The 26,518-nt window shown below is 38.4% G+C and overlaps 2 protein-coding genes, 1 long non-coding RNA gene, 1 other non-coding gene and 1 pseudogene across 5 annotated transcripts; 3 read left to right on the top strand and 2 right to left on the bottom strand.

Annotated features, from left to right (window-relative positions):
• Positions 1 to 3: 3 nt before the first annotated feature.
• Positions 4 to 2,987, top strand: LOC109064519 (HCLS1-associated protein X-1-like). Its single transcript, XM_019081559.1, has 7 exons — positions 4 to 170; positions 730 to 980; positions 1,128 to 1,348; positions 1,429 to 1,492; positions 1,828 to 1,949; positions 2,119 to 2,236; positions 2,493 to 2,987. The coding sequence occupies exons 1-6, from the start codon at positions 100 to 102 to the stop codon at positions 2,197 to 2,199; spliced, it is 810 nt and encodes a 269-aa protein (XP_018937104.1). The 5' UTR covers positions 4 to 99; the 3' UTR covers positions 2,200 to 2,236; positions 2,493 to 2,987.
• On the top strand, positions 2,925 to 11,233 carry aqp10b (aquaporin 10b). 2 transcript variants are annotated; one of them, XM_042745179.1, is made up of 7 exons: positions 2,925 to 3,045; positions 4,722 to 4,921; positions 5,921 to 6,047; positions 6,132 to 6,269; positions 8,687 to 8,805; positions 9,283 to 9,500; positions 10,456 to 11,233. In XM_042745179.1, exons 2-7 carry the CDS (start codon positions 4,832 to 4,834, stop codon positions 10,697 to 10,699), a joined length of 936 nt encoding a protein of 311 aa, XP_042601113.1. In that variant the 5' UTR covers positions 2,925 to 3,045; positions 4,722 to 4,831; the 3' UTR covers positions 10,700 to 11,233. The 2 variants fall into 2 exon arrangements, with proteins under 2 accessions (XP_042601113.1, XP_042601114.1); XM_042745180.1 differs by lacking the exon at positions 2,925 to 3,045 and adding an exon at positions 3,716 to 3,796.
• Positions 11,234 to 11,435: 202 nt separating this feature from the next.
• On the bottom strand, positions 11,436 to 19,734 carry LOC122134556 (annotated as a pseudogene).
• On the bottom strand, positions 14,504 to 14,642 carry LOC122140892. The gene has a single exon (XR_006157434.1). It is a non-coding gene; the product is annotated as a small nucleolar RNA SNORA13 (small nucleolar RNA).
• A 2,589-nt stretch (positions 19,735 to 22,323) lies between the features above and the next one.
• Positions 22,324 to 23,715, top strand: LOC122140668. Its single transcript, XR_006157262.1, has 3 exons — positions 22,324 to 22,493; positions 23,136 to 23,266; positions 23,369 to 23,715. It is a non-coding gene; the product is annotated as an uncharacterized LOC122140668 (long non-coding RNA).
• The last annotated feature ends 2,803 nt before the right edge of the window (positions 23,716 to 26,518 follow it).

Raw genomic sequence — 26,518 nt, 5'->3', positions numbered from 1 at the left:
CTCGTAGGTTTCCTCTACTGTCCTTCCTGTGCTGGAACTCTGATGCAACTGATTGTTATGGTGCCGTTTGTGAAGGATCACTGGGTACTGCGTCCTTAAATGAGCGTTTTTGATCTGTTTCGTGGGTTTTTCGGGGTTCCCGGTGGTCATTATCGTGGTGACGGCCGCAGGTGAGTCTATCGAACAATTTAAAGTGTAAATTCATCCTTACAGCAGCAGCGGTTAGACTAAATAACACGAGTTAATCTTGACAAGATACGCTGTGTAGGTTAAAATATTGTGTATAGTGTCATAAACGTGAATGATTTGATAATGCGTTCATTTTTGGTGTAGTTTTATTCCCCAAAGTCATTTAATTGCTACTATATGTGAAGCCATATGGAACCCAGTACACACTCTTTCAGTTTTACTTTGACATATCAGGGCATACATAATAGTGGGCCTCATTTATTGATTATTATTATTATTATTATTATTATTATTATTATTATAGAATGTGAAAAAGAAGCAGTAAAGAAGAATGAGAAATAGAAGCTCCAGTTTTTTTTTTCTTTTTTTCATTGTCCGGTTATTAGAAGTGAAAGTTCTGTTAGTATTAGTTCTAAATACAAATGTAGACCCAAGTTGATTTGAAGTGTGTTTATTTGTCCTTCGTTGTTCCTGATTGATTCACTGCAGTGACATTGTTGAATTCTGAGCAGTCTGCTAATTTGAGTGTGTTTTGATCAGGGACCCCTTCTTCGATGGGATGATTCACGAAGATGATGACGATGAGGATGATGACAGTGGATTTCAGCACGATGACTTTAACCGGCCCCATCGGGACTCGTTTGATGATGCCTTCAGATTTGGTTTCAGTTTTGGGCCCGGCGGGATGCGCTTCGAGGAACCTCAGCTGTTCGGCCAGATCTTCAGGGACATGGAGGAGATCTTTGCCAGTTTAGGCCGCTTTGAGGAGCGTCATGGCATTGGACACAGAGGTGCACTTGTTTGCTCTGTTCCACAAGGATTTTTAAATTAAATTTGTTCGAAGCATTTCTTCAACTTGATTGATTCTTATCTTAATTTAGGTTTTGAAAGCTGATTGGGTGGATTTTATCTTCTCCTTAACTTCTCCTGGCCAACAGGTGCTCCATCAGTAGAAGCTCCGCCTCCTCAGGAAGGTGCTGAGAAAGGCAGGGGTCGAGCAGGAAGTAGTAACCCGATTAGAGATTTCATGTTGAAGTCTCCAGACAGCTCTCCCTACACGCCACCCCTCCCTCCCCCCTCTGGGGCACCAAAGGACAGGGATTCCTCTTCTCCACAGGATCCCAGCAGCCACTTTCCTCAGTGGAGACCCTTCTCAAAGGTAAACCTATTTACAGATTCAGTGCTTTTAGAGTCTTTTCATGCTGGGTTGTCACCTGATAGTCTTCATTTTATTTTTAGTTTCATGATCTTTGGAAAGATGGCATATTAAAACCAAAAGAGGGAGAGAAAAAAGAGGATGGAGGTAATGCATTTTGCTTTTTTTATTGATTTTTTTTCTATGATTTAAATGCAAGTATACACAGTTAGCAAATTCTCAAGAAGACAAGTTCTCAAAAAACACTTTTTTTCCTCACTATTCTGAACAGGTCTGTGCACACATTTGTCATTTTTAAAGAAATATGGATACCTTAATGAAACATTAGATATCCAAACTCTTGAAAATTAAGCCTCCAAATAAAAGAGTGATGGATCACTGCAGTATAAAATTTCAGATTTTTCATTTTGTCTGATTTTTCTGCTGACAATTCGGATATATATAATTCATCCAGACCTTTTGTCTTCTGGTTCCACCCTCAGATCTGGACTCACAGGTGTCTTCAGGTGGTCTGGATCAGATCTTGACTCCAGCACCTTCACAGCCGAAGATAAGGTCGACTTTTAAATCTGTCAGCGTCACCAAGGTGGTCAGACCAGATGGAGTGAGTGATCCTGTATAATTTCGTACTCAAGATGTTCTGATCAAAAATATGGTGATATTGTAGAGCAACGCTCAGAATATACCACACATCTTGTGTTCAGATGTTGTCTAACAAGCCTGTGAACACCTGTTTTTAATTACAATAATACAGATTGTATGTCTGTGTGTAGACGGTAGAAGAAAGGCGAACAGTCAGAGACGGTGAAGGTAATGAAGAGACTACGGTGACCATCTCCGGTCCAGGTGTCTGAAACGGGCCGCAAGATCAGTCTGGTCCGCTCATGCTGGGTTAGTGGTTTCTAGACGACCTTTTAACAGTGTCCTGTCCCATGTAATGTATGGTCTTAAAGGTGAAAGACAAAGAGAATATTTAATATAGACAGCTTATATTTTAGAGAATTTATATAACATCCTTATTTACTTATAAAATACTTTTTTATTTATACATTTTAAAGTAATTTAGAATATTCCTCAAGCTTGTGGAATGCTTTGCTCTAGCTTTTCCTGAATAATCATTCAGAAATGTATTTTCTGTATATTTCAGGTGGATTGAACCCTTCTGTTGACATGCAGGATGATTTCTCCAAGTTTTCCAAGTTCTTCAGAGGCTTTCAAGGCTGAAGAAGCTTTGGACACAAACCTAAGGGTGATCTCTTTTCACCCTTTCCCAGCAAACCCACCAACTGCAAGCTACGAGAATTATTAGTTGATTTTACATTGTTCAGTCTGATTGAATTGTTCAGTGTGAAAGTGGAGATCCCTTCTTGTTTATTTGGGTGAAGAACAAGTATTTGCTACCACAAATTGACCCTAGTAATTTTGCCTACTGTTTTTCTTTCAATAAACTTATTGAGAATGGTTTAGGAATTGTATTAACATTGAACCTTGGGTTGGTTAGTTGAAGCTGCGATGTTCTGAAAAGGACTGACTTACAATTATAGTTTGGTGGTAAAGAAGAACAGATAAGACAGAGTTTAATATATTTGTAAATTGTATTTTCAGTGGTGTTTCACTATGTAACATAAAGAGAATAATAAGATCTGCCTTGTTTTTCTTTTTTCATTTATTGTTTTAGCGATGCTCTGGTTTGAGAACAGGTCAGTTTAAAAAGTGATGAACACGGTTCAGCTCTAAATTTTTACCAAATTGCTTTTCTTGTAAAATGTGAACTAACTAGTCAGCCTGGATTTAACCTATTCAAAGAGTAACAAGGTTATTGAGTTGTGGTGATATGAAGTTTTTTAAATTATGTTGGGGTGGCCATGAAAAGGACACTGAAAATTTTTCCCCATGAAGATCCTGGGGCGTTTATCCTGCCCGTAAGTCCAAAACTTATTAAAAAACTGTAATGTTCATTCATTTTGTCACATTTCGGACTTTTTACTTTGTGTTTTACACTCCATTGTCTTTGGTTCTTCTCAAACAGCACTATTTATTTTTTTGAATCTCAGAGGTAATCAGCTCTTCAGTTTCCAGAATGTGATCTCACAGGGTATGTTTAGCAACAAAACGTTTCATTTTGAATCGGTCAACACGCTGACCCAGTTCTGACACATCTAGAGACTTACCGGTCACAGGTTTTCCTGTCTGCTCTTGTTGACTGGCAGTTTGAAGCATTTAGTGCAATGCTGACATTGTAAGCTAACAAGTTTAGTAAAAAAGTAGTTACATTTTTTTTTTTTTTTTTAACAGTTATTTAAAGTGAATTAAAAGTGAAAACAGAAAATAGTAAATTTGTATTCACCAATTTCCCTCTAAAAAATGAACACATACAGGAACATCAAGGTCAAAGATATAGGCACCAAACCTGGCACACCGCTGGTCATAGTGCATATCATGCCATAACTGGTGAGAGTTGGTTAGCTTTGCACCTACTTTGATCTTTATCTAGTGACATTGACTTTATGGAGATTGACTTAATACTCTGTTATATAAATGATTATCTCCTAAGTAGATAGAAGTTAAGACACAAGCTCAACAGATATGAGATAACCTCAAAAGCTGATTTCACTTCTATGGGCCATTTTGATCCCAACATGAATAACCAGTGGTGTAGAAAATTGTTTTAGGCTTTAATTATAATTTTAGTCCATTGGTGAGACTACTATAACTATGATGAGAATATTGAGAACAGCTGCATGGACACATTAACTCTTCTGGAAGCAATCATGGACCTCAGAGTCAAACATTTACACATCATATGTCAACTAGTGTAGCTTTGCTTAATTACTCAGAAAACTAGTTCATTAGGAAAAACACTGAGAAAATGGGGCCTGAGCCATTAGATATGCATGACACGAGAGATATACATTTATGTATGTGCTTGTGAATATTAGTTCTGAGACAACATAAACATGGTTTTCTTTCTTAAGGGATTTTAGATACTGGTTAATGGATAAATGGTTCAGCTAAAATTAAGGCATCTTCTGTATCTTTTATTTTACTCTGACGATACACACACACACTTTTAAAAATTAAGGTATTTTGTATGAATTAGGTTATTAAGCTTTTGTTTTAAAATAAATAGTAGAAGATTTATGCATAAGTCTGGTATATGCCAGCAGTGCATCACAGATAAAGTTAACAATAAACTGCTCATCGTTTTATTACACAAAAGGGCAATGTACTACATGTAATTGTCATTCCTTGCCCAGACATGCACTTTATCACAACAGATAGTCTTGCGTTTACTTATGTGGTGTGATAATAAGCTAAACCTTTGTTTTTGTTTTTTTGGAAGACCATGCAGTCTGACTGGGTCTTCTCATTACAGACCTTCTGTATGCAGCCCTGAGAAACATCTGGAGTACTGAAGTCCTGGCCTACATTTACTTTCATTGTAAACGAACAGAAGACACAGAAAGTAGGCTACAGAGGGCAGAAATGATGGATCGTCTGCTGAGGAGATGCCGAATCAAGAGCAGATTGTTCAGAGAATGTCTGGCGGAATTTTTCGGAGTCTATATTTTGATAGTAAGTCACCCTTCATAGCTGTATTTGTAATATGGAAATATGTGCCGTTAACCTGTATCTTAGCAAAACTTTTGATAATTTTAACCAATTTTATGAGACTGTTATGATATATATACTGTATATATTTTTTTATGTAGGCCTATATATACATGTTTGCATACAAATAGTAAAGCACTTATAAAAAATGTATAACAATTTTTTTTTATCTTTAGTGTATCATATCTTTATTGAGTCGAATATAGCACCTTCTGTCCATTAAATCTTTTCTGAGGCAAATGTGCAAAGAATTTCAGCAATATTCTGGAGATCAAACTTGACTTAGAACTACTTAATAAAATTTTGGCACTGAACAGAAACTTCACTTAAAGAGATACTCCACCCCAAAATGAACATTTTCTCATGAATCACTTACCCCCATGTCGTCCAAACCCATAAAAGCTTTGTTCATGTTCAGAACACTATTTAAGATATTTTGGATGAAAACCGGGATGAATACACAGAAGAGCATTAGCCGCCTGCGTCCTGCTCAGATTTGCCAAAATGGCGCTATGCTGATTTGGAGAGACACAGAGGAGAGGAATTGTTGAATAAAGTTGTTATTTTTGTTTTCTTCGTGTACAAAAAGTATTCTCGTTGCTTCATAATGTTACGGTTGAATGACTGACGGCAGATGGAGTATTCTGACGATGCTTTTCATACTTTCCTGGACCTTGACAGTGTTACTTGGCAGTCTATGGGACAGTCACAAGCCTCCTGGTTTTCATCCAAAATATCTTAAATTGTTTTCTGAAGAAGAATGAATCTTTTACGGGTTTGGAACGACATGGGGCTAAGTGATTAATGACAACATTTTCATTTTGGGGTGGAGTATCCCTTTAATGCACAGCAGTCTTATTGTGCCATTAGCCTTTTCATTAAAGATGTTGTGTCTGTGTAAGACATTCAAAATAGATAATTACTCATGTTGTTTTTTTATTTTTTATGCCACTTTCTCTTTAGCTTTTCGGGTGCGGATCAGTTGCCCAGGTGACGACCTCTCAAAACACTAAGGGTGAATACCTGTCAATCAACCTCGGGTTTGCATTGGGCACCACATTTGGGATTTATGTGGCCAAAGGGGTATCAGGTATAAAATCTCTAAAGCAGCTGTGTATATTAAGACATAAGGCCCTGTATATACATATGAATGAATAAATTGCTCATCTGTTAGGAGCTCATCTGAATCCAGCTGTTTCCCTCACCCTGTGTGTCCTGGGCAGGTTTTCCTGGACTGGTCTTCCATTCTATGTGTGCTCACAGCTCTTAGGAGCATTTTTGGCTGCAGCAACTGTTGCTCTTCAGTACTATGGTGAGTGAATCTCATTCTACCTGACCTATCTTATCTACCAGTCAAAAGTCAAGTCAGCATTATTTATATAGTGCTTTTTACAATGCAGATTGTGTCAACGCATCTTTACAGTATTAAACCTAGAAATGGTCTGGAATAGTTACGATTTTGTTACTATTTCTGAAAGAAGTCTCCTATGCTCACTATATTTATTTGAACAAAAATACAGTAAAAACTATAATATTGTGAAATATTATTACCATTTAATATAAAATATTTTATATTTTATTATGTTTGAAAATGTAATTTGTTCCTGTGATGAAAATGTAAATTATTCCTCCAGTGTTCAGTCGTTATTTATTTTATTATTAATGTTGAAAACATATTCAATAATATGTAATATGTAAACACATTCAAAAACAATTAGGCTCCAACTCAGCATAATAGAATGTCACACTGAATACTAGACTGAAAAAATTGGTATATAATGATTACTAAAAACTATTATTATTTTTTTTTACAACAATATTAACTTAAATACATGAATTTTTATCAACAAAACTAGTATTTGTAACTAATTTGAAATAGCTATTTAAGGTATTGCATGGTTACCACATTTTACAGCTGCTCAATGGTTGCTAAATATTCAGCTTTGCCATCACATGGATAAATTACATTGTTACAATCTACAGGTGCATCTCAATAAATTAGAATGTCGTGGAAAAGTTCATTTCAGTAATTCAACTCAAATTGTGAAACTTGTGTATAAAATAAATTCAATGCACACAGACTGAAGTAGTTTAAGTCTTTGGTTCTTTTAATTGTGATGATTTTAGCTCATATTTACAAAAAACCCACCAATATCAACAAATTAGAATACTTCATTAAAAAAAAAAAAAAAAAAAAAAAAAATTTTTAGTGAATTGTTGGCCTTCTGGAAAGTATGTTCATTTACTTTACATGTACTCAATACTTGGTAGGGGCTCATTTTGCTTTAATTACTGCCTCAATTCGGCGTGGCATGGAGGTGATCAGTTTGTGGCACTGCTGAGGTGGTATGAAAGCCCAGGGTTTCTTTGACTGTGGCCTTCAGCTCATCTGCATTGTTTGGTCTCTTGTTTCTCATTTTCCTCTTGACAATAGCCCATAGATTCTCTCTGGGGTTCAGGTCTGATGAGTTTGCTGGTCAGTCAAGCACACCAACACCATGGTCATTTAACCAACTTTTGGTGCTTTTGGCAGTGTGGGCAGGTGCCAAATCCTGCTGGAAAATGAAATCAGCATCTTCAAAAAGCTGGTCAGCAGAAGGAAGAATGAATTGCTCCAAAATTTCTTGGTAAATGGGTGCAGTGACTTTGGTTTTCAAAAAACACAATGGACCAACACCAGCAGATGACATTGCTCCCCAAATCATCACAGACTGTGGAAACTTAACACTGGACTTCAAGCGACTTGGGCTATGAGCTTCTCCACCCTTCCTCCAGACTCTAGGACTCTTGGTTTCCAAATGAAATACAAAACTTGCTCTCATCTGAAAAGAGGACTTTGGACCACTGGGCAACAGTCCAGTTCTTCTTCTGCTGAGCCCAGGTAAGACGCCTCTGACATTGTCTGTGGTTCAGGAGTGACTTAACAAGAGGAATACGACAACTGTAGCCAAATTCCCTGACACGTCTGTGTGTGGTGGCTCTTGATGCCTTGACCCTAGCCTCAGTTCATTCCTTGTGAAGTTCACTTGAATCGATTTTGCCTGACAATCCTCATAAGGCTGCGGTTGATATGTCGGTTGGTTGTGCATCTTTTTCTTCCACACTTTTTTCTTCCACTCAACTTTCTGTAAACATGCTTGGATACAGCACTCTGTGAACAGCCAGCTTCTTTGGCAATGAATGTTTGTGGCTTACCCTCCTTGTGAAGGGCGTCAATGATTGTCTTCTGGACAACTGTCAGATCAGCAGTGTTCCCCCATGATTGTGTAGCCTAGTGAACCAAACTGAGAGACCATTTTGAAGGCTCAGGAAACCTTTGATTTGCAGGTGTTTTGAGTTGATTAGATGATTAGCATGTCACCATATTCTAATTTGTTGAGAGTGAATTGGTGGGTTTTTTGTTAAATGTGAGAATCATCACAATTAAAAGAATCAAAGACTTAAACTACTTCAGTCTGTGTGCACTGAATTTATTTAATACACAAGTTTCACAATTTGAGTTGAATTACTGAAATAAATGAACTTTTCCATGACATTCTAATTTATCGAGATGCACCTGTATTACACTTTACATAGTTATGAATTAACATAATTAGTCATAACCAGTTATATTTGGTTATGGTGATCTTATGACGATCCAAACTTTTGGCTGGTAATGTAGACCTATATATAAAAATACCAAAGTACATCCAAATGAAGACACTTTTCTACTCATGTGTTTGTTCACAGATGCCATAATGGATTTTACTGGAGGGCATCTGACAGTTAGTGGTGCCACTGCCACCGCTGGTATCTTCTCAACTTATCCAGCAGACTACCTGAGTCTATGGGGAGGAGTGGTTGACCAGGTCAGCATAATATATCAAACATGGAAATCTACTGTTTGAAATGCTAAGACTATTCTCAAGACGCAATACTTGCGTAAGATTACCATAACCAAATAATCAAAGCCGATTATGTTCATTCATCATTAAAGAATTACCTATTCTGATGCTTTTATGCAAAAGTAGCTTAAATTTTATATAAAATACTGTCAAGTTATTGTCAGCCATTGAAAATTGTTCCAAAAGAAGCCACCACAGAATGCATGTATTTTTATGAATGAACTTTTAAACGCAGTCATTTTTGTGCCACCTACTGGTCACATATAGTTTGTAAAACGTATTTTTAGTTAGTGTCTGTAACTGGATTAGCTCAGTTCACACTCTGTCAAAGTTATGTAACATTAACAAGGCTTTAAAAAGAACAAAACTTTAAAAAGATGTGTTCGTCAGTTTGATCTGAACTGTGTAGCCAGACCACATTAACTTGAGCTTGTCCTGCAGATAATTGGCACAGCTGCTCTGCTAGTGTGTGTTCTTGCATTGGGAGATCCTCGTAACACACCAGCTCCTCCCGGGCTGGAGCCTGTCCTGGTGGGAGCAGCTGTCCTGGTGATCGGCATCTCCATGGGGTCTAACAGCGGATATGCTATTAACCCGGCTCGAGACTTCGGCCCGAGACTCTTCTCTTACATTGCAGGCTGGGGAGATGAAGTGTTCAGGTCATTCTAACTAACACACAAGGGTCAGAGCCTTTTCGTCAATTTATTTTCCACTGAAATATTTTCTTATTTTATATATATGTATATATATATATATATATATATATACACACACACACACACACACACACTACTGTTCTGTGTTTGGGGTCAGTATGTTTTTGAAAGAAATCTCTTATGCTCAACAGGGCTGCATTTACTTGATTACAATGGAAATAGTAATATTGTGCAATATTATTACAATATGAAATACCTTTTTTATGGGAATATATAGTAAATTGTAATTTATTCCTGTGATAAAAAGCTGAATTTTCAGCATCATTACTCCAGTCTCTAGCATCACATGATCCTTCATAAATCATTCTAATATGCTGATTTGGTGCTAAAGAAACATTTATTTTTATTATCATATGTTATTTTTATTCCTGTGTTGAAAACAGCTGCTTCATGTTTTTAAAGTAATTAAATTAAAATATAAATGTCAGGTTTCTTTGAAAAAAAAAAGTAACAAATCTCTTTACTGTCACTTTTAACCAATTTCACACTTTCTTGTTTCATAAAATTTTTCTTTAAAAAAAAAAAAAAAATGATAGTGCATATTATATACAAACTATACTAGTATTTGTAATCCACAATCACTGTAATATATATATATTTTTTGGGGTGTGAAATTGTAAATAAATCTTTATTGGAGTATGTTTTACATGAAAATGCTACTTAAGTGTTTCTACTTCACAATGAATTATACACATTTCATTCAATTTTTTACAATTTCTTGTTATTATTTATGAGCTTTACTTGTAATTCTGGGTGAAAATTGTTTCTACACCATTTTTCCTGTGTAGACATACAACATAAATGTTTAGCATTGTCAGTGTACAACAGGACAATACATTTGTGCATGTGTAAAGAAAAAGATTTCATGTACACTAACATGAGAACTGTTGTGTGTCAGGGCTGGTCATGGCTGGTGGTGGGTACCTGTGTTTGTAACGTGTGTGGGTGCTCTCCTGGGCGCATTACTCTATGAACTGCTGATTGGAGTTCATCATCCAGACTCAGAGCCAGAAGAAGCTGAGGACCTGACAGCTGTGCTCCAGCAAACTGTGGAGCTGGACGGTATGCAGCCAAAATTTGACTTCTTTAAAGAAAACGGCAAGGACGGGATCTTTTCCATAACCTCAGCAGACACTGGCTGAAGTGAAAAGAACCTGCAAAATTTCAATTGTTAAAATTATTTTGCTAAATACATTTAATTTAAGGATTATTGTGTTTATGATATTAAAAGAAATAATATGAAAAAGTTATATGTTGTATATAAACTGGGTGAGCTTATTTTTTATTTTATTTTATTCGGTTTGTTAATGATCAAATATAAAATGATATATATATCATTGACTTTGTAAAACCTTAAAGGATATGTCTTAAAATAAATTTCGGTTTAAATAATGTAGCACAATATCTACATGATATACTGTCTTGCCTACTGTTGATTTACTGCTAAACAAATTCAACAGAAATATAGAAATTTATATTCATATTTTGTTAGCAAAAATCATGTACTGAATACTGTAATGAAGTTGTAAGACCTTATAATATTGTTTTGTTTGTTAACATTAAGATGAATAATTTCAACAATTTGTTTCAATAAGTTTTGTGAACTAACCTGAACGAAAAACAATTGTTTTTATAAATACTGACATTAACAAACATTAATAAATCCTGGAAAAATATGTTGCTCAACTCAGTTAATGTTAACTACGACAATGAAAAATGTGACCTTATTGGTCAGTTTCTGACTAAGAATTTTCACTGCCTTGAGTTTCAGAAGTAATTAAATTGGATTTAATTATATTGCTAATGATGATATTAAACTGTGCATTTTACTAGTGTTGGAGTTCCCAGCATGCACCGAGACATAAATCACCAAGGATCTGTACCGTACCAATTTACTGTTTTATTTAGAAAGAAGGGCAAGAGAACTGACACAGATGTACGGCAGTGAAACAGGCAGGTGATCACACAATAAGATGGCTGTCTATAGACTGTCTATGTATGGAACATATACATATATTACTGGAGGGATAGAAAGTCACACTCGCACGAATGATCACACGATCACAATATTACTTTAAGAAATGTGGTTTTCAACAAGCACAGAACTTTCTGATAGAAAAGACTCTTATCAAAGAAAAAAAACACAAACAACATTCATATTTGTACATAATTCATCTTAAAACACACATAAGCAATCCTTCAAACGCAATGCCGATTCAGATGAAGTGGTAAAAATTACACCAGGCTCCGAACGCAAACTTTCACAAGCAGTATTTCAATATTGACTTTCAGCTAAGGAGAAAAAAAAATACAAAGACTGAACTTATTCACATTTCCAAATTCAACAACCATATCAAACTGATGTACTGCATTTATACACATAAAATGTGCTCAAGTGTATCTGTGACTGAAATGTATCCATGTTTACTTATATTGACCTGTTTTTGACTATTTAAACTTTACAATCCGTCTTTGACCTCACATACGTCTGCTGTGTATCTCCTTGCACAAATGAAACCTTTCACCTCACTTAAAGTTCAACGATTTTCAAAAGACTGATGAATGCTTCAATATAAATAAATATCAGTACTACAATGTCTGTACAATATTGTTACATTTAAAAGTCAGTGTTTTCCTTTATTTATTTTTTTAAAAACCCTTCACTAGCACCCTTTTTGCTTTAATGCTTTTTGTAGGTTGTCGCAAAACCCAGCAGACGCCCAGCTGCTCGATGTACAGTAGTTATCGAGCAGATACAATTTGACCTAGTGTAAATACATTTAAAAGGCTGAGGATGTTACAAACAGGGAGGAAAGGCGGAATTAACTTTAATATCTTTGTGTTTCGGAAGACAGATCACATTACTATCATAACGACAAGTGAAATTTTCCAAATTAGAAGTATTAATCTTAAACTCGTCTTGGATGGTTCAAAGCCGTGACCTATTTTGCAATGGCTTTTCCTTGTTTTGTGCCATCTCGCTTGTTCTACAAGGGCTTGTCGGTCCTGTGTGCCGTGATGAAGGCCATGCCATGCGTGCGGAAGTGCGTGTTAAGGTCCGAGGCCTTGTCGAAGCGCCGGCTGCACACCCTGCAGCTGACCCCTCCCTCCCCCTCCTCGCCTGCTTTAGGTGAAGATGGCGAGCCATCCTGTGGCGACGTGCCAGGTGATGCATTTCCGCCCCGATTGTCATGCTGACCTTTCCCTTGGCGTAAACGGTGCGTAATGAATTTGTGGCGACTGAGCGAGCCAGCCGAGGCGAAGCAGGCGCCACACTGCAGGCACTGCTGCGGTGCATTCTCAGCGTCACAGTGGATGGGAATGTGGCGCTGGAACTCTTCCCAATCCTGTGAGGTGAAGCCGCAGGGTGTGCAGCGGAACGTGCCATCGTCTTCTTCCTGCTCAGGCGTCCGGTTCTCAGACGCTCGAGTTCTTTTGGGCTGGACATGAGGCGTCTTCTCCTGCGGCATCATCGGGGTAATCGGTCGGGCCGCGCATCGGTATCGGTGCCGCCCCCTACTGGTGGAGCTCCGCCCTCGTTGTCGGTCTCTTAGGATGTTAGTGAACGCTTTCTGGTGTTTGGAGCATTCTGGGAGAGGAAATTAAAATTAATATATGGATAATCAAATATCTATGAATGCTGACAGAGGTGAAGTGTCCCAAACTGACTGACCGGTCTGTCTGTTGTTTGTCGAGCTCTGATGCCATGTCTGACCCGAATGTGCTTCTCTAAAATTAGACGACTACTGAATGTACGCTTACCCTCTGAGCAGTGCCTGAGGAGAGCAGTATATAGCAGAATTAGAGGGGCAAACTAAAAAGAAGAATCTGTTTTAGGGAGGAAAAGAAAGATTAAAATAAATTTGTGGTTGATGAATGTTTGACTCACGGGCAGCGGAAGACTCTCTTGACGCCCTCATGTATTATCCGGACATGTCGACGAAGGCTGTTGGCTGAACTGAATGAGCGTTCACACAGTCTGCAGGGGAACTTCTTCATTAACTAGAGGAAGAAAAAAAAAAAGACAGGCATATCACAAATGTAAAGAAATTTGAATAATTTATTTTAAACTAAATATACAATAATAAAAAAAAACTCTTAAGTTTTTGGATATTGTCACCCACGGCATATTGGAGCCCTTTTGGAAATATATATAATTGCTTAAATAAATAAATAAAATTGGTAAATATTTATATATGCTTATATATACATACAACAAAATGTAGTAAAGTAACCCCCCCCCCCCGCCCCCCCAACCACAAAATCGGGGTTCAGCACAATTTGATTTTGAAAGAAATTATTACTTTTATTCAGCAACGACATATTAAATTGATTAAAAGTGACAAAGACATTACAAATTAAGTCTGATTCAAAAATAAACACAAAAATAAAATACAATAAATAAATAGATTTTATTCATTAGTTTATCTGTCTATCTATATACACACACACACACACATATATATATACACACACACACACACACACGTGTATGCTTTTAAGAATATCTACCGTGCCATGGTCATGTCTTCATGTGGTCGATGTACTCCTCTCTCTCAGCAAAAGCGTTTCTTGCACTCTTTGCACCTCCACTCCATACTCCCCGCTTTCTGGAGAGCTCAACTGATCTTCCTCCTCATTCTCTTCCTCTTCTCCCTCTTCTCTCTCTTCTCCCCTTCATGCTCTCCCTCCTCCTCTTCCCCCTCCTCATCCTCCTCTCTCCCTGTCCCTGGCTCAACTCATCCGAATTGTTTTCTGTGGGCTTAGGTTTAGGAATGGAGTTGCTGGAAGGAGCTGAGACCGGAGATGAGGTGGTGGGCGGAGCCTCAGCTTTGACAGACAGGCCTCTATGAACAGTCTAATGGGAAATATTACAAGACAGCTCTGGTTAAAAGCATGAGCGTTACTGACAGGAAAATGTGACAGTTCACATTCAGTGAGGTGGCTGTTGTACTTGGCATGAGCTTTAGACAAGGTGATACACAGAAATCACTTTGTAAAGGCCAAACCAAGAGTTTTACTGTATGCCTTTGCTGACACCACATTCTTTAGAGGAAGTGAAAAGAATGGGTAACACAAAAGGCAAAATAACAAGTAATTAATTCCAAACATTTAATATCCTTAAATGCACTCTATATAATAATAATTATTATTAATAAGGTATTTACCTTGATGTGTTCCATCATTGAGCCTTTTTTCTGGGCATAACGTTTAGTGCAGTCTGGACATTTGAACACATGCACCTTCTGTTTGGCCAGGTGAGTGTCAAAATGCATGTAGAGCAAAGGTTTCTGGGTGAACACTGTGTCACACATGACACACTTGTAGATCATCCTGTAGAAATAACATAATTATATTCAGACTTAAAGAATGTATTTTTAAAACAAAATATTAGGCACTAATCATGAAAAGCTGCGTGTGACGGCTCAACCTACTTAGCCTGCGCAGCTGTGAGGGCGGGATGCTGGGAAGTGATGTGCCCCTGCGCGCTCTGGGCAGATTTGAAGGCCATCGGGCAATTGGGGCACTTATGAAACACTTCACAGTGAGCTGTTTGAATGTGGGACTTGATGGAGTTCAAACCTCCGAACACAACCTGACAACTGGAGCACCTGGGACAAAGGATGCAGATTTGCATGTATAACGAAACATTTTACTTCCTTGCATGAAATCTCACAAATACCCTAAAAATACAGCTGCAAAGCAAGAAAATGTAATGCGATATCACAAAAACAATGAAAGGAATTTGAAGGGCCAGGAACCTGTAGCCGATGCGCCTGGCGAAGTGCAGGCAAGACTCTTCCAGATGGGTCTGAAACGTGGCCTGACGAGCAGTGCCTCCACACTCTGGACACACGTGGGGGTGCGCGGTGCTTATGGATCCGCTGATGGGCTGAAACACTGCACCCAGTTAGGCAGCATCATGGGAGGAGAGCAAAGCATAACCAAGTCTGAAAGAGAAAAACAGCAGGGATTTAGGACAAAGGACTTAGTAAATAAAGCAGCTTACAGATTAATTTACACATTACAGATGCTGGGCATTATTTATGAAACATTAGCAAAAACTGTAAATGTGTAAATTGTTTTAATGAAAACTATGTAAATTCATTTAATAAAAATAGCACTGAATGCGATAAAAATAGCACTCAATGCATAACGTTACTTAAGAATATATTTTGTGTATGTATATATATATATATATATATATATATATATATGGAGATTTAGCGGTAATCAGGGAACCGGCTTTACTGATGAAATGCGTTCGTGACAATCGCATGTGATATATCGCCCAGCCCCTACCCCACAACAGATTTTCCAAAAGGCTTTGACTTCACTGAATAAACATGGTACTGACGCACCGTTCCGTTTCAAAATCAAAAACCGGTGTGGGTGTTTTTATATCACTGTATTTCAGAAGGAAACAGACTATTTCGAAAATTTTCGGTGTCATTTTCATTACATCTTGCATGTAATGCCTGATAAAGCATCGTTTGTAAGCTCAGCGCTGCTTTATATTATATTATATATATGGGGGCGGGGAATGCCGCCACAAATAGAGGGTAAGGCCGTGGGAAACACTGATGTGTATTTTTTTTTTCTATCACAAGCATACTTTGAAATAAAGCTATTTCTGATTCGGATTCTATATAATTGTGTGTGTTTGTGTGTTTGTGTTATTACTATCTATTTCTGAGAGATAAAAACAGCTGAAAATTAAAGTTAAAAGTTATTTATGTGGTGTGGTTAGCAAAATTGCTGGCAGGACATAAATAACTGAAATACTGGCCCAATGGACCAACAGAAAAAAATTATTCGAAACACGTTTACAATGTTGCAACTTACCGAATTAGGAGTAGCTCTGATTTGCTGGAAATGGGTCACTAATTCAGCCTTGCTTGAAAACTGAGCTTGACATTCAGGACACTTGAAGTTGTGGTATTGCAGGGCTTCGCCCTTCTTGCAGGGCAGTGGCATCAGAGCCTGGGGACTCTGGGGTCCACGGCGGGCAGGGCTGGGCTGGGTTGAAGCCGTGCCTGGAGAAGGGGAGTCCTTCAGTGGACTGGAAGTGGACGGTATAGGAGTCGTCCCTGTCTGGGTGGTGGAGGATGACAGAGGTGGAGAGGAGAGTGATGGAGAGAGCATACCTAGAGAAATGAGAACATTTAAGAGATTATTTCACTGCTGACAAGATGGGCCTTTAATGAAACTAATCTTTCCATGACAAAAAAGTTGAAATGGTGCTACACGAGAAAACAGAAAAGAACAGTGGAGTTTTCTTTTACTAAAAACATAACACCCACAATGCAATTTTGATTTTGTTACCGCACACCTTTATTGATCTGACTGTCTGGACGGGAATACAAAAATGTGGAAGCTTGATCTGTAGTTTTAACAAAAGTCCCAGGCTTTTGACAGCTCCAGAAAATACAGATTGAACTTCTGCATTCGACAGTGGCGTGATGCCGAAATCAAAATTTGCATTATTGGTGTTTTTATCCCAGTTTATTTTCTAAAAAAATTAGAGCTACATGACAAAGTAGAGAAGAACTATGTTCGCCACAGTTCTTCTCTATTTTGTCACGTAGCTCAAATTTTTTTTATAAATAAACTGGGATGTCTGTGTGCAGGTAACAGCTGGCTTATTTTTAAATACTAAGCCGAAACAATCCTATTCAAATTGAGACAAAAAGACAACATGTTGCAAAACTTACCAATGGGAGTAGTGTCTTGCTGGCCGATCATCTGCTCCACTGTAACTGGTCTCATAACCAAATGTGAGCACTGCATGACCAGGCCTCGTTCCTTGTGCTGCTCCCGAGCATGTAACAACAGGCTGCATTTGTTGAAGAAAGCCAGCCGCTTCGCGCAGTGATTGCACGTCACTTCTATTCTCAAAGAGCGCCGGTCGTAGTGTCGCGCCAGGCTGCGCTCCAAAGCAAAAGCATCTCCGCACTCCAAGCAGCGGTATCCAGTAGCAGGCATAGGAAGACCCCATTCAGGGGGTGGCGGGGTCGAGAGATCTGGACGGTAGCTGGGCAGCAGGTTCTTGCTGTTCAGGATCTTGTTGAAAAGTCACAGACTAGACTGGCTACGGGAAATAACAGCACCGGTGCTGTTGACAATAGACGCTGGTTTACACGGCACGGTACCTCCATTGGCGGTTTTACCGATCGTAGACCGCACGCTTATCCCACCGACGGCTGGTGCGACTGGTAAAGTGGTGGCTTTTGTGATGCTCACCGCTGTGGCAGAGATTTTGGTGGTTTTATCGGCTTGCATGGCCATTTTGTTTTGGACCTTGCTGGCTGCGGCTATCATGGCACTGCTGGCTTCTAGAGTGGATACTGGTAAGGTTGAGCATTTTACCACTTGACCATCATTTTTTTTGGCGTCCTTTTCGCAGGAACAGCTCGACTGCCCGTTTGGGCTTTACTTGCATCTTTGTCTGCATTGGCAGTGCCTCCCTTACCTGCTACTACTCGGGTAACCGTGCGTGTGATACCTCCTGTAGACGTCTTAATGGTCTTGATACGGACTTTAAGAGGTCTGGAGGGAGCATTTCCGCCAGATACAGCTTTGCCACCACTGCTCGGTGATCCGGCTTCTGCTGGAAGGGATTGTGCAGCATCTACCTCCATTTTCTCTTCATCCCTCTTCCCACCATCCTTATCATCTGTATTAGCCACATCTTGTCCATTCTCCACTGAATCTTTGTCTACCTCCATCTCCTCTTCTTCTGCCTTAGGTTCTGAAGGAAGCAGATGGTGATGAAGAGGCACCGCTGGGCTACATGATCTTTTTGTAACTGCAGATGTTGGCATGGAGGACTTGGGCACCTCTGGCTCGGGGGCTCTCTGGCGAATCTCGTTCTTCTATAACAACTGCTCTGGGTTTCGCTCCTCTTGGGGTAAACTCTTTCCGGTTCCCTGTTTGGACTGGTGCGGAAAGCCAGTTCTGTTGCGCTCGAGGTGAAGCAGGTGATGCCAAGGGAGTGTCACCTGGCTTGGGGTAAGCGCTGGGCGATATGGATGTCGAAGGAGGGAGAGAAGGAGACTGTGAATTTTCTGGAGGTGACCTCAGCCGACGTGATAGTTTCGGTGGAGTGGGGAGAGTCTGGACTCTCATGGATGCGAACCAGAGATCCTCCGGAATCAGGATCGGAATCCTCCTCATCTGAATCCACACGTCTGGAAGCCGGCGAACTAAGACGTGGCGATCCGTTAAATGGCTCTGTTAGGGATGTAGCCAGCGGAGACGATGCCATGGTCCCAGAAACACGGGAACCAACCGATGGAGAGGACGATGACGGTGAGGAGGACGAAAGCGGTGGAGGGAGTGGAAAGAAGTGGTTTAGGTGGGGGAAAGAACGGAGATGCTGCTCCACTTGTCCCACTAGGAATCGCAGGGGCTTTTCTCCTTGTCCGCACCTTCTAGTTAATCTCCCTGCTGCATATGCTGCTGTTTGCAGAAGCTGCATTTTTTTTCGGGCCCTTCCGACAGAGTCTCCAGCACCCTGTGCCATCAAGGGCTTCAGCTTATTGAAGATGTTGCTGCCTGGTTTTGGAAGTGCCGGAAGATCCAAGCGCTCCTGTAGTCTCAGAATTGCCTTTGAGCTGCATATGGGCCATTGTTCCCCCCATTTGGCTGGCCCCCGGGACTGAGACATATGCACCGAGCCACCGGAACGACACAAATCCATTATGGTTTAATGGGTCTGGTACAGAGCTGTCGCCACCATCAAAGGGCTCAGGGCGAACACGGTTCTTCACAATCACACTCACAATAGATGGGTCGCTCTGAGAATCCGTGATGGGCTGGGTGACCTTAAGGCTGAACTTCCACCTACTGAAGCATCACCAGCCTTTATGAGTGATCCTCCGCCTGCTCCTTGATGCCCCTCCACCTCATCCGGGGCAGACTGGATAGCCTCTTTGGCATCAATGTCAGGAATGTCAAACGCTGCCAACACGTCGTCAAAATCGGGGGTTTTCATGTCCCCCATGCCGGGTCAGTGGACTCAATCCTAGAATGCATAAAAATAACAATGTAAGAAAAATGTGGTAAACAACTGCATAAAAACCAAAATAATTTACCCACCTTCATGTTGTTCCAAACCTGACAAAAGAAGATATTTAGAGAAACGTCTGCTTCTGTTTTGTTTTTTTTCTCTCCATGCAATGGAAGTCAATGGTCACCAGTAACGACATTTGGGTTGTCAGTTTGGTTGTAAAATATCTTGTGTTTCATAAAAGAAATAAAATTATACAGTTTTGGAACAACATGACAGTGAGTAAATGATGTAAACTACTTTGGGTAAACTGTCGTCCCTTTTAAGTCCTGTGCTATCATTAGTTCAAATTAAAAATGAAATAGAGACAGGTCAAATGGAAGGGCTTATCTTACTTATTAACAGCTTACTTTATTTATTTATTTATTTTTAAATATTGTAATATGGTTTTATTATGTCGGACCCTTAATGCAGGGGGTAATGTGTTATATTTTTAACAATATCTTATAGCAAATCATCTGTTTTCATAAAGTAAGTTTAATACATAGATTTTTTTTGCAGTTTATTTACAAATCAAGTACTCAAGCTATCAGTTTTTTAAACCGCAGAAAGCTTCGTGCTGAGGAACCTATGAAGGGCAATTAACTTAATGGATTTTAGCCGCATATATCCCGCTATTTAAGCTCGTTTGTTTACTTCAGCAACATCATAAATATACACAAATATACAGCACAATACCAAATGACACCCGAACGGCTTTTTGTTAGCTTTGGCTAACAGCCACGTAATGCCTCTGTATAAACTTAGCATTGGCGACTGAACTGCAATGCATATTTACATGTGCAATGTGAAAAATAAATCATTTAATCATATATAAGATTATATTATAATCCAGCATCCAATTTCGGCTTAACAATGGATCGCTTAAGGTAACAGAGCCTGTTTAGCACGCTAAAGCTGCTATGGTATCAACACGAGAATACAAACAAGCCCTCTCACATGAAATAAAAACATTGCATGACTACATAACTGATAAATTAAAAAAAAAATATCGCTACAGTAACAACTGAGCACGTAACAGAGATTAATTTCATATATTTATGACAAATACAATTGTCTGAGAACGGCTAAAAACCTGCAGCTGACCTGGCTAACTACAAATGGGGACCGAAACTGAATCGCTAACCGTACGATTAAAGGGCTTCTGTCACATGCTGTCCTTTAGATGTGGCTTCAGCGTTGCTGGACTGATAAATAAACAGCTGGTGGGTCGATAACAGATATGTGAGGTGTATTTCGGGTTTGTTATGTCATGACGGCGGGGTCCGTGCTGCCCCGTCGCGCGAGGGTCATTTAAGCGCGGCCACTGCATGTGCACGGCAACGTTTTACCTGTTTATAAATACCTCACGTGGATGCCACATTATGCCTTTTAGATCATGCATTTTATGTAGGTGTGTATTATTTTACAGATTGTGTATTTTCATGCACGGGGAGGTAATTTGTTTACCTGTTTTCTTTTGAGATTCCCGACTATCCTCGCTCCAGATGAAGCGCCTTAACTCCCCCGTCATCGATTGAGTACGGCCAGGTCCTGGCAGATAGCGACGATAATAATGGACAGGAAAATGATTTTCCGTCTGCCTTGGTCAAACTGCTACGTTTTCATGTATAGATATGTTAATATTTTAGCATTTTATTTTAACTCAAGAAAAAACACGAACACTTTCATTGTATTTTATGGATGTACAGTTGTAGTTTATTTTCATCCTTCCAGGATCTCTGGATATTTCTCTGTCTTTAGGTTTATTTGGTTTAGGCCTTGATTAGACGGATTGCGTATTTTGGATCCCCCAAAACACAGAAGCTTAATGTTTATTATAATAACACGTATGCTATATGTATTGTAGAGTATTATTTGAATATAATGTTTCTGCCATTTCATGCATTAACCACAAAATTACAGACAACTCTGATAAATAAAATATGTAATCAATAGATTGGGTACCAATATGAAAGTGAAATACATTATCACAAATACTGTACATCACAGTGAAATGTTGATCATTATTGTGAATCTGTGGGCTTCTGCGTAGATAGATATATTAATGCATATAGTGCATCACAAATCATGTCGGCAATTCCTTGTTACCGTATTGAATAATGTATATTATATACAGACATATATAATAAGACAAATGACCGATGATATTGACAATCTCAGGACCAACAGCACTGAAATGTGCAGAAATATACACAGCGAATTCAATTTAAATACACCTAAAAATACCGTTTTCATAGACTAGGTTTTAGCGCCACCTAGAGCTCACTGACGACGTGCACAACTCAGCACTGCCAGCATTATTTAATTCGTATTAATCTATTCTATTTTTTTTGTCATTATAACAACCGTACAAATACAATAATATAAAAAAATACAATATTTTAAAAATATATAATTCGTATTTAACCGTTGTCCTGCAGATGTTTAACAACGTCATGAACTATGCCTTTTGAAAACCAGTTACATGAACATAATGTAATCGGTCATACATAGAAAGAAAGGAATAAAGAAATTAAATCAAAAGATGAGATCCAAAATAAGGGCTATACATACATTAAAAGTAAAAAGAGGAAGTTAGTTGACCATAAGGACTTTTATTTACGAAAAAGTAACCGCTGACACAGTTCGACGTCTTAGTGACGTCCTCACATTTTGTCCAATCAGAAAGGACTTGGAAGCTTTTCGACACTTATGGGCGGGCTTCGAACTCGCTGCGAGGGAAGTTCAAGCACCAGGGAAACGTAAACGGTGGTGGATTTAGCAAATAGCGTTTGGGGAAAAAACTTTTCATTTAAAAAAAAAAACCTTTTCTTAGATGAAATAAACGCCACAGTTATTACATTTACAAGAAAGAAGAAACAGTAAGTGTCATGAATATACTAATCCAGAATGTTTAACGTTTCATTTCTTCATTCGTTCATTAGCTAGAGTAACGTTAGCTAGCCATCATTGGAGGGAACGATCTGAAACCTGTATTAATAAAATCTCTCTAACAGTTACATTTATTGAGAAGAAAAATGATATCTACTATTGTCCTTTATTACGTTATGATAAAGTATTATTTTACTATACACCAACGATGTAAATGAAGTTTGACGTTTCAGTTACAACTCTCATTTCAATGTGTTTCATGTGTTTTTGATACAGAAAGATATGTCTATGTATCAGAATTTTTTTTTTTGATATGTATGATGTGGAGAAGTTCGAGTTCGGGTAGGGGTTTGTTTATTTTTTCTGAACAGTTTACAATGAATGTTTTTTTAGTTTTTAGATTCCTAGAGACCGCAGTGATGTTCATAGAACGTTATTACTACCGATTGTTACCAATAATCCGCTGTTTAACAATTCGTTGAGTCACCAAATAAAAATAAACTAAGTTGACGTTTAGTAATATTTAGTTTTCATAATTTCAAAATAAGTTGAAACATGGTGCTTAAGTATATTTTCTGAGCTGTTAAAATGACATTTATAACGATAGTAAAGTGTAGTATGTTTGTTTCCAGGCATGTCATGCTTCCTAAGGATATCGCTAAAAGAGTTCCCAAGACCCATCTGATGTCAGAGACAGAATGGAGGAATCTGGGTGTTCAGCAGAGAGTCAAGGATGGGTACATTTACATGATCCATCAACCCGGTATGTGTGTGTTTGCTAGGATGTCAAAAACTCGCCCAAATATGTGCCATCTCTACTGTTGTCACTGTTGATGTTCATGTTTGTGACTTCTTTTTATTATAGAACCACATATCTTGCTCTTCCGACGTCCTCTGCCCCAATCCAAGTGACTCCATAACCACAAACTAAAGGAATTCTGAAAACTGGACACAATCTGAAGATGTCTGAGAGATGCCGGGTGCACCCCAGATCAGACTGTGTCAGTATCATTTGTGCTGCTGCACATGTATTGGACTATTATTTGAGTTAGATTATCATCACTGTGCTTGATCTCTGCCTTAACTGAGAGATGTAACTGTGTGTAATTTCCTGCTGCAACTGTATTTTATTATTCCTTTCAAGCATATTCTGTATATGGCCTTCACTTGATTCATTTTTTGCATTGGTAAATATAGACTCTGAAAGATCTAGCAGCATTGGAAACTTTCAAAAAGTACACATACTGCGTTATTAAAATAAATACTTTATTTTTCATTTTAAAGTATTAACAATGCTGTTTGTACCCTGTATGTATCACCAGTACTAATACACAACTGAAACCTATTTTCTCAAATTTTTTTTAAAAAAGTCTCTCAATAGAATATGTGGAATACTGTCCTTTTGTATAATAAAACTATTTCAGCGCTAGCACTTTGGCTTCAACACCAAATCCTTACCAGATAGAAAGCAACAATGTTTACTTCTTTGCTTTTAAACCAGTGGTGAAGTTGAGTACACTGTAATAAGTGCTTTAACTTTTACTAGACATGCACAATGACACAGCCATTGTAACATTCACTACCAGTTATTTGTAGTTGCACAAATCACTCGTTATGCTGCTTGATATTGCAAACTGGTAATTCTTAACACATAATTCTACTGTATTGTCATAATTTCAAACACACTGGTTTGTAGTGCAAATAGTTTATTTTACATATTGCTATTCTTCTAGTTGTTTACCCCATTGCATAGCTAGCTCTAATGAATCTGACGTCTTGCACATTCATAGAAAATGTCCTGAATTTTGGATTGCAACATAAGGTCAGTATACTTAGTGGTTCTACTTCCAAACCCCATTGGCAGTAAAATCTCGTTAGTCTAAAATCCCTATTTAGTCCGGGTGATACATGAAAAGAATGTTCACTTTTTTTTTTTATAAAAGCATGAAACTTGGTACACTTGTATAGTTTGCGGCTCTTAAAAGTTTCAAAAATTGTTTCAATAACCTCATGGTTGCCATGGCGACCATTTTACAATGACTATTTTAACCAAATTATGTATTTTGTGTCTCTTGAATCAGACATGATAACACAGAAAAGGTGATGTATAACCCTATGTTTCGATGGTCAAGGATTACAACGATACCATATACAAAAACATAAACTGTTCAGGTGAAGAATTAATGGTGAAATCAGCAATGTGAGAAGGAAATCACAGTATCTGAGTATCACATCATTTACAAAAGTCCATATTATGACTATTAATATGGGTGGGTGGGTGGGTGGGGGGGCTGTCATACTGACTGAAATAGAAGGGTAATTAAAGAGCTGAAGGAGGATAGGAAATTTAGTCTTTATAAATGATGGTACAGGTACAAGAATAAATATAAATACGGGGAAGGAATCGGCAATAGATCTTACTTTAGTATCTAACTCTCTAGCTGGTGTTAGTAAATGGGAAGTTTGGACAAGTGATACAGTAGGTAGTGATCATTACCCAGTCGTCTGTTCAATTGAAGAAAGAGAGGAAATAAGATCAAGTGATGGAAATCCAAAATGGATATTTGGAAAAGCAGATTGGGACACGTTTCAGAAACTGAGTGAGGAAGCTATAACAATGACTGCTTTATCTGAAGATATAGAAGAAATGAACAATCAGATTACATCAACAATTATAAAACGGGGAGCAGAGGGATCTATTCCAAAGAGTAAAAATAGGAAGGAGAGAAAACTGGTACCATGGTGGACAGAGGAATGTCAGCAGGCAGTGAGGAATAGGAATAAAGAATTCAGATTAGTCAAAAGAACCCACAATATGCAGCATTTGATCAACAAGAAGGCTCAGGCTAATAGCGAGAAGAACAATACGTCAGGCTAAGAGGGCTAGTTGGAGGAATTTTTGCAATGGAATAGGAAGAACAACACCTGTGGGAGAGGTATGGGGAATGATAAAGAGGATGGGAGGGAGATAGAAGGAAATGGGAATACCCAGTTATAACAACAGAGGAAGGAACAGCAGTGTAAAATAGGGAAAACACAGAGAGCATGGTCAAAGAATTTGCAAAGATACATAGTTCAGAAAACCTATCAGAGAAAGAACAAGAGAAGGGAAAATAAGTCAATATCCAGGGAATATTAGAAAGGGAGGAAGAAGTAGATTGTACAATAGATGAACCATTTACAATGGAATAAATGAAGAGAGCGATAACAATTTCAATACTATTATCCCACAAGAAAGGTATGCTTTGTGATGTAAAAAAATATAGGTGAAAGTGTGCTATTGAAGTTGCTGCATTTGTATAGATCCCTTAATCGCCTACGTCACTGTGACGTCACCGCTCTAGCTGGAGGCAAAACATAAGGAAGAGCTCATAGCAGGCGCGCTAAAAGTTTGAGGTTTTGACTTTAAAATGTCGTCTTGTTGTGTTTTTGGCTGCCAGAATAGAAGGAACAGCACTTTTTGTTCAAAACTAAAGTTTCACCAGGTCCCGGCCGACATTCCTTCACAGAAATCAAGAAGACAATTTGTGGTTGAATGCAATACGGCGTACAGACTAGACAGAGACGATCATAAATAATGCTCGTGTTTGCAGTGCACACTTCATATTAGGTAAAATAATCATATGCATATGTACTGCTGTGTGTTGGTTTTATCTAGTACATATCAGCAAGTTTATGTTTTATAGGTGAAAAGTCGCCAACCTTCAGCGCACTAGCTAGCTTAAATGTTTAAACAAACATACAGCGATAGATGTGTGTGCCATCCTTTGAATGGTCTCTTAAAATAATCCACATTGCTAATCATAGTTAGCCCAGCGATAGGTTACATTAGATAATAAGCCTTGATAAAATTCCCCAAACCACCCGAAAGTAATTCATATGTTGTCTAGGAAATATCCAAAACCTGGTTAAAATGTTTCCAATGAGAACAAGATACAAGAACTACACCAGGCTTAGCTAAAAATAAATAAATAAATAAATTAGGCTAACGTTACTGTAATGTTATACACTCGTC

This window comes from Cyprinus carpio, chromosome B19, assembly GCF_018340385.1.
Source record: "Cyprinus carpio isolate SPL01 chromosome B19, ASM1834038v1, whole genome shotgun sequence".
In the NCBI taxonomy this organism is placed as follows: Eukaryota; Metazoa; Chordata; class Actinopteri; order Cypriniformes; family Cyprinidae; genus Cyprinus; species Cyprinus carpio.
This window is presented reverse-complemented; position numbering and strand designations above follow the sequence as displayed.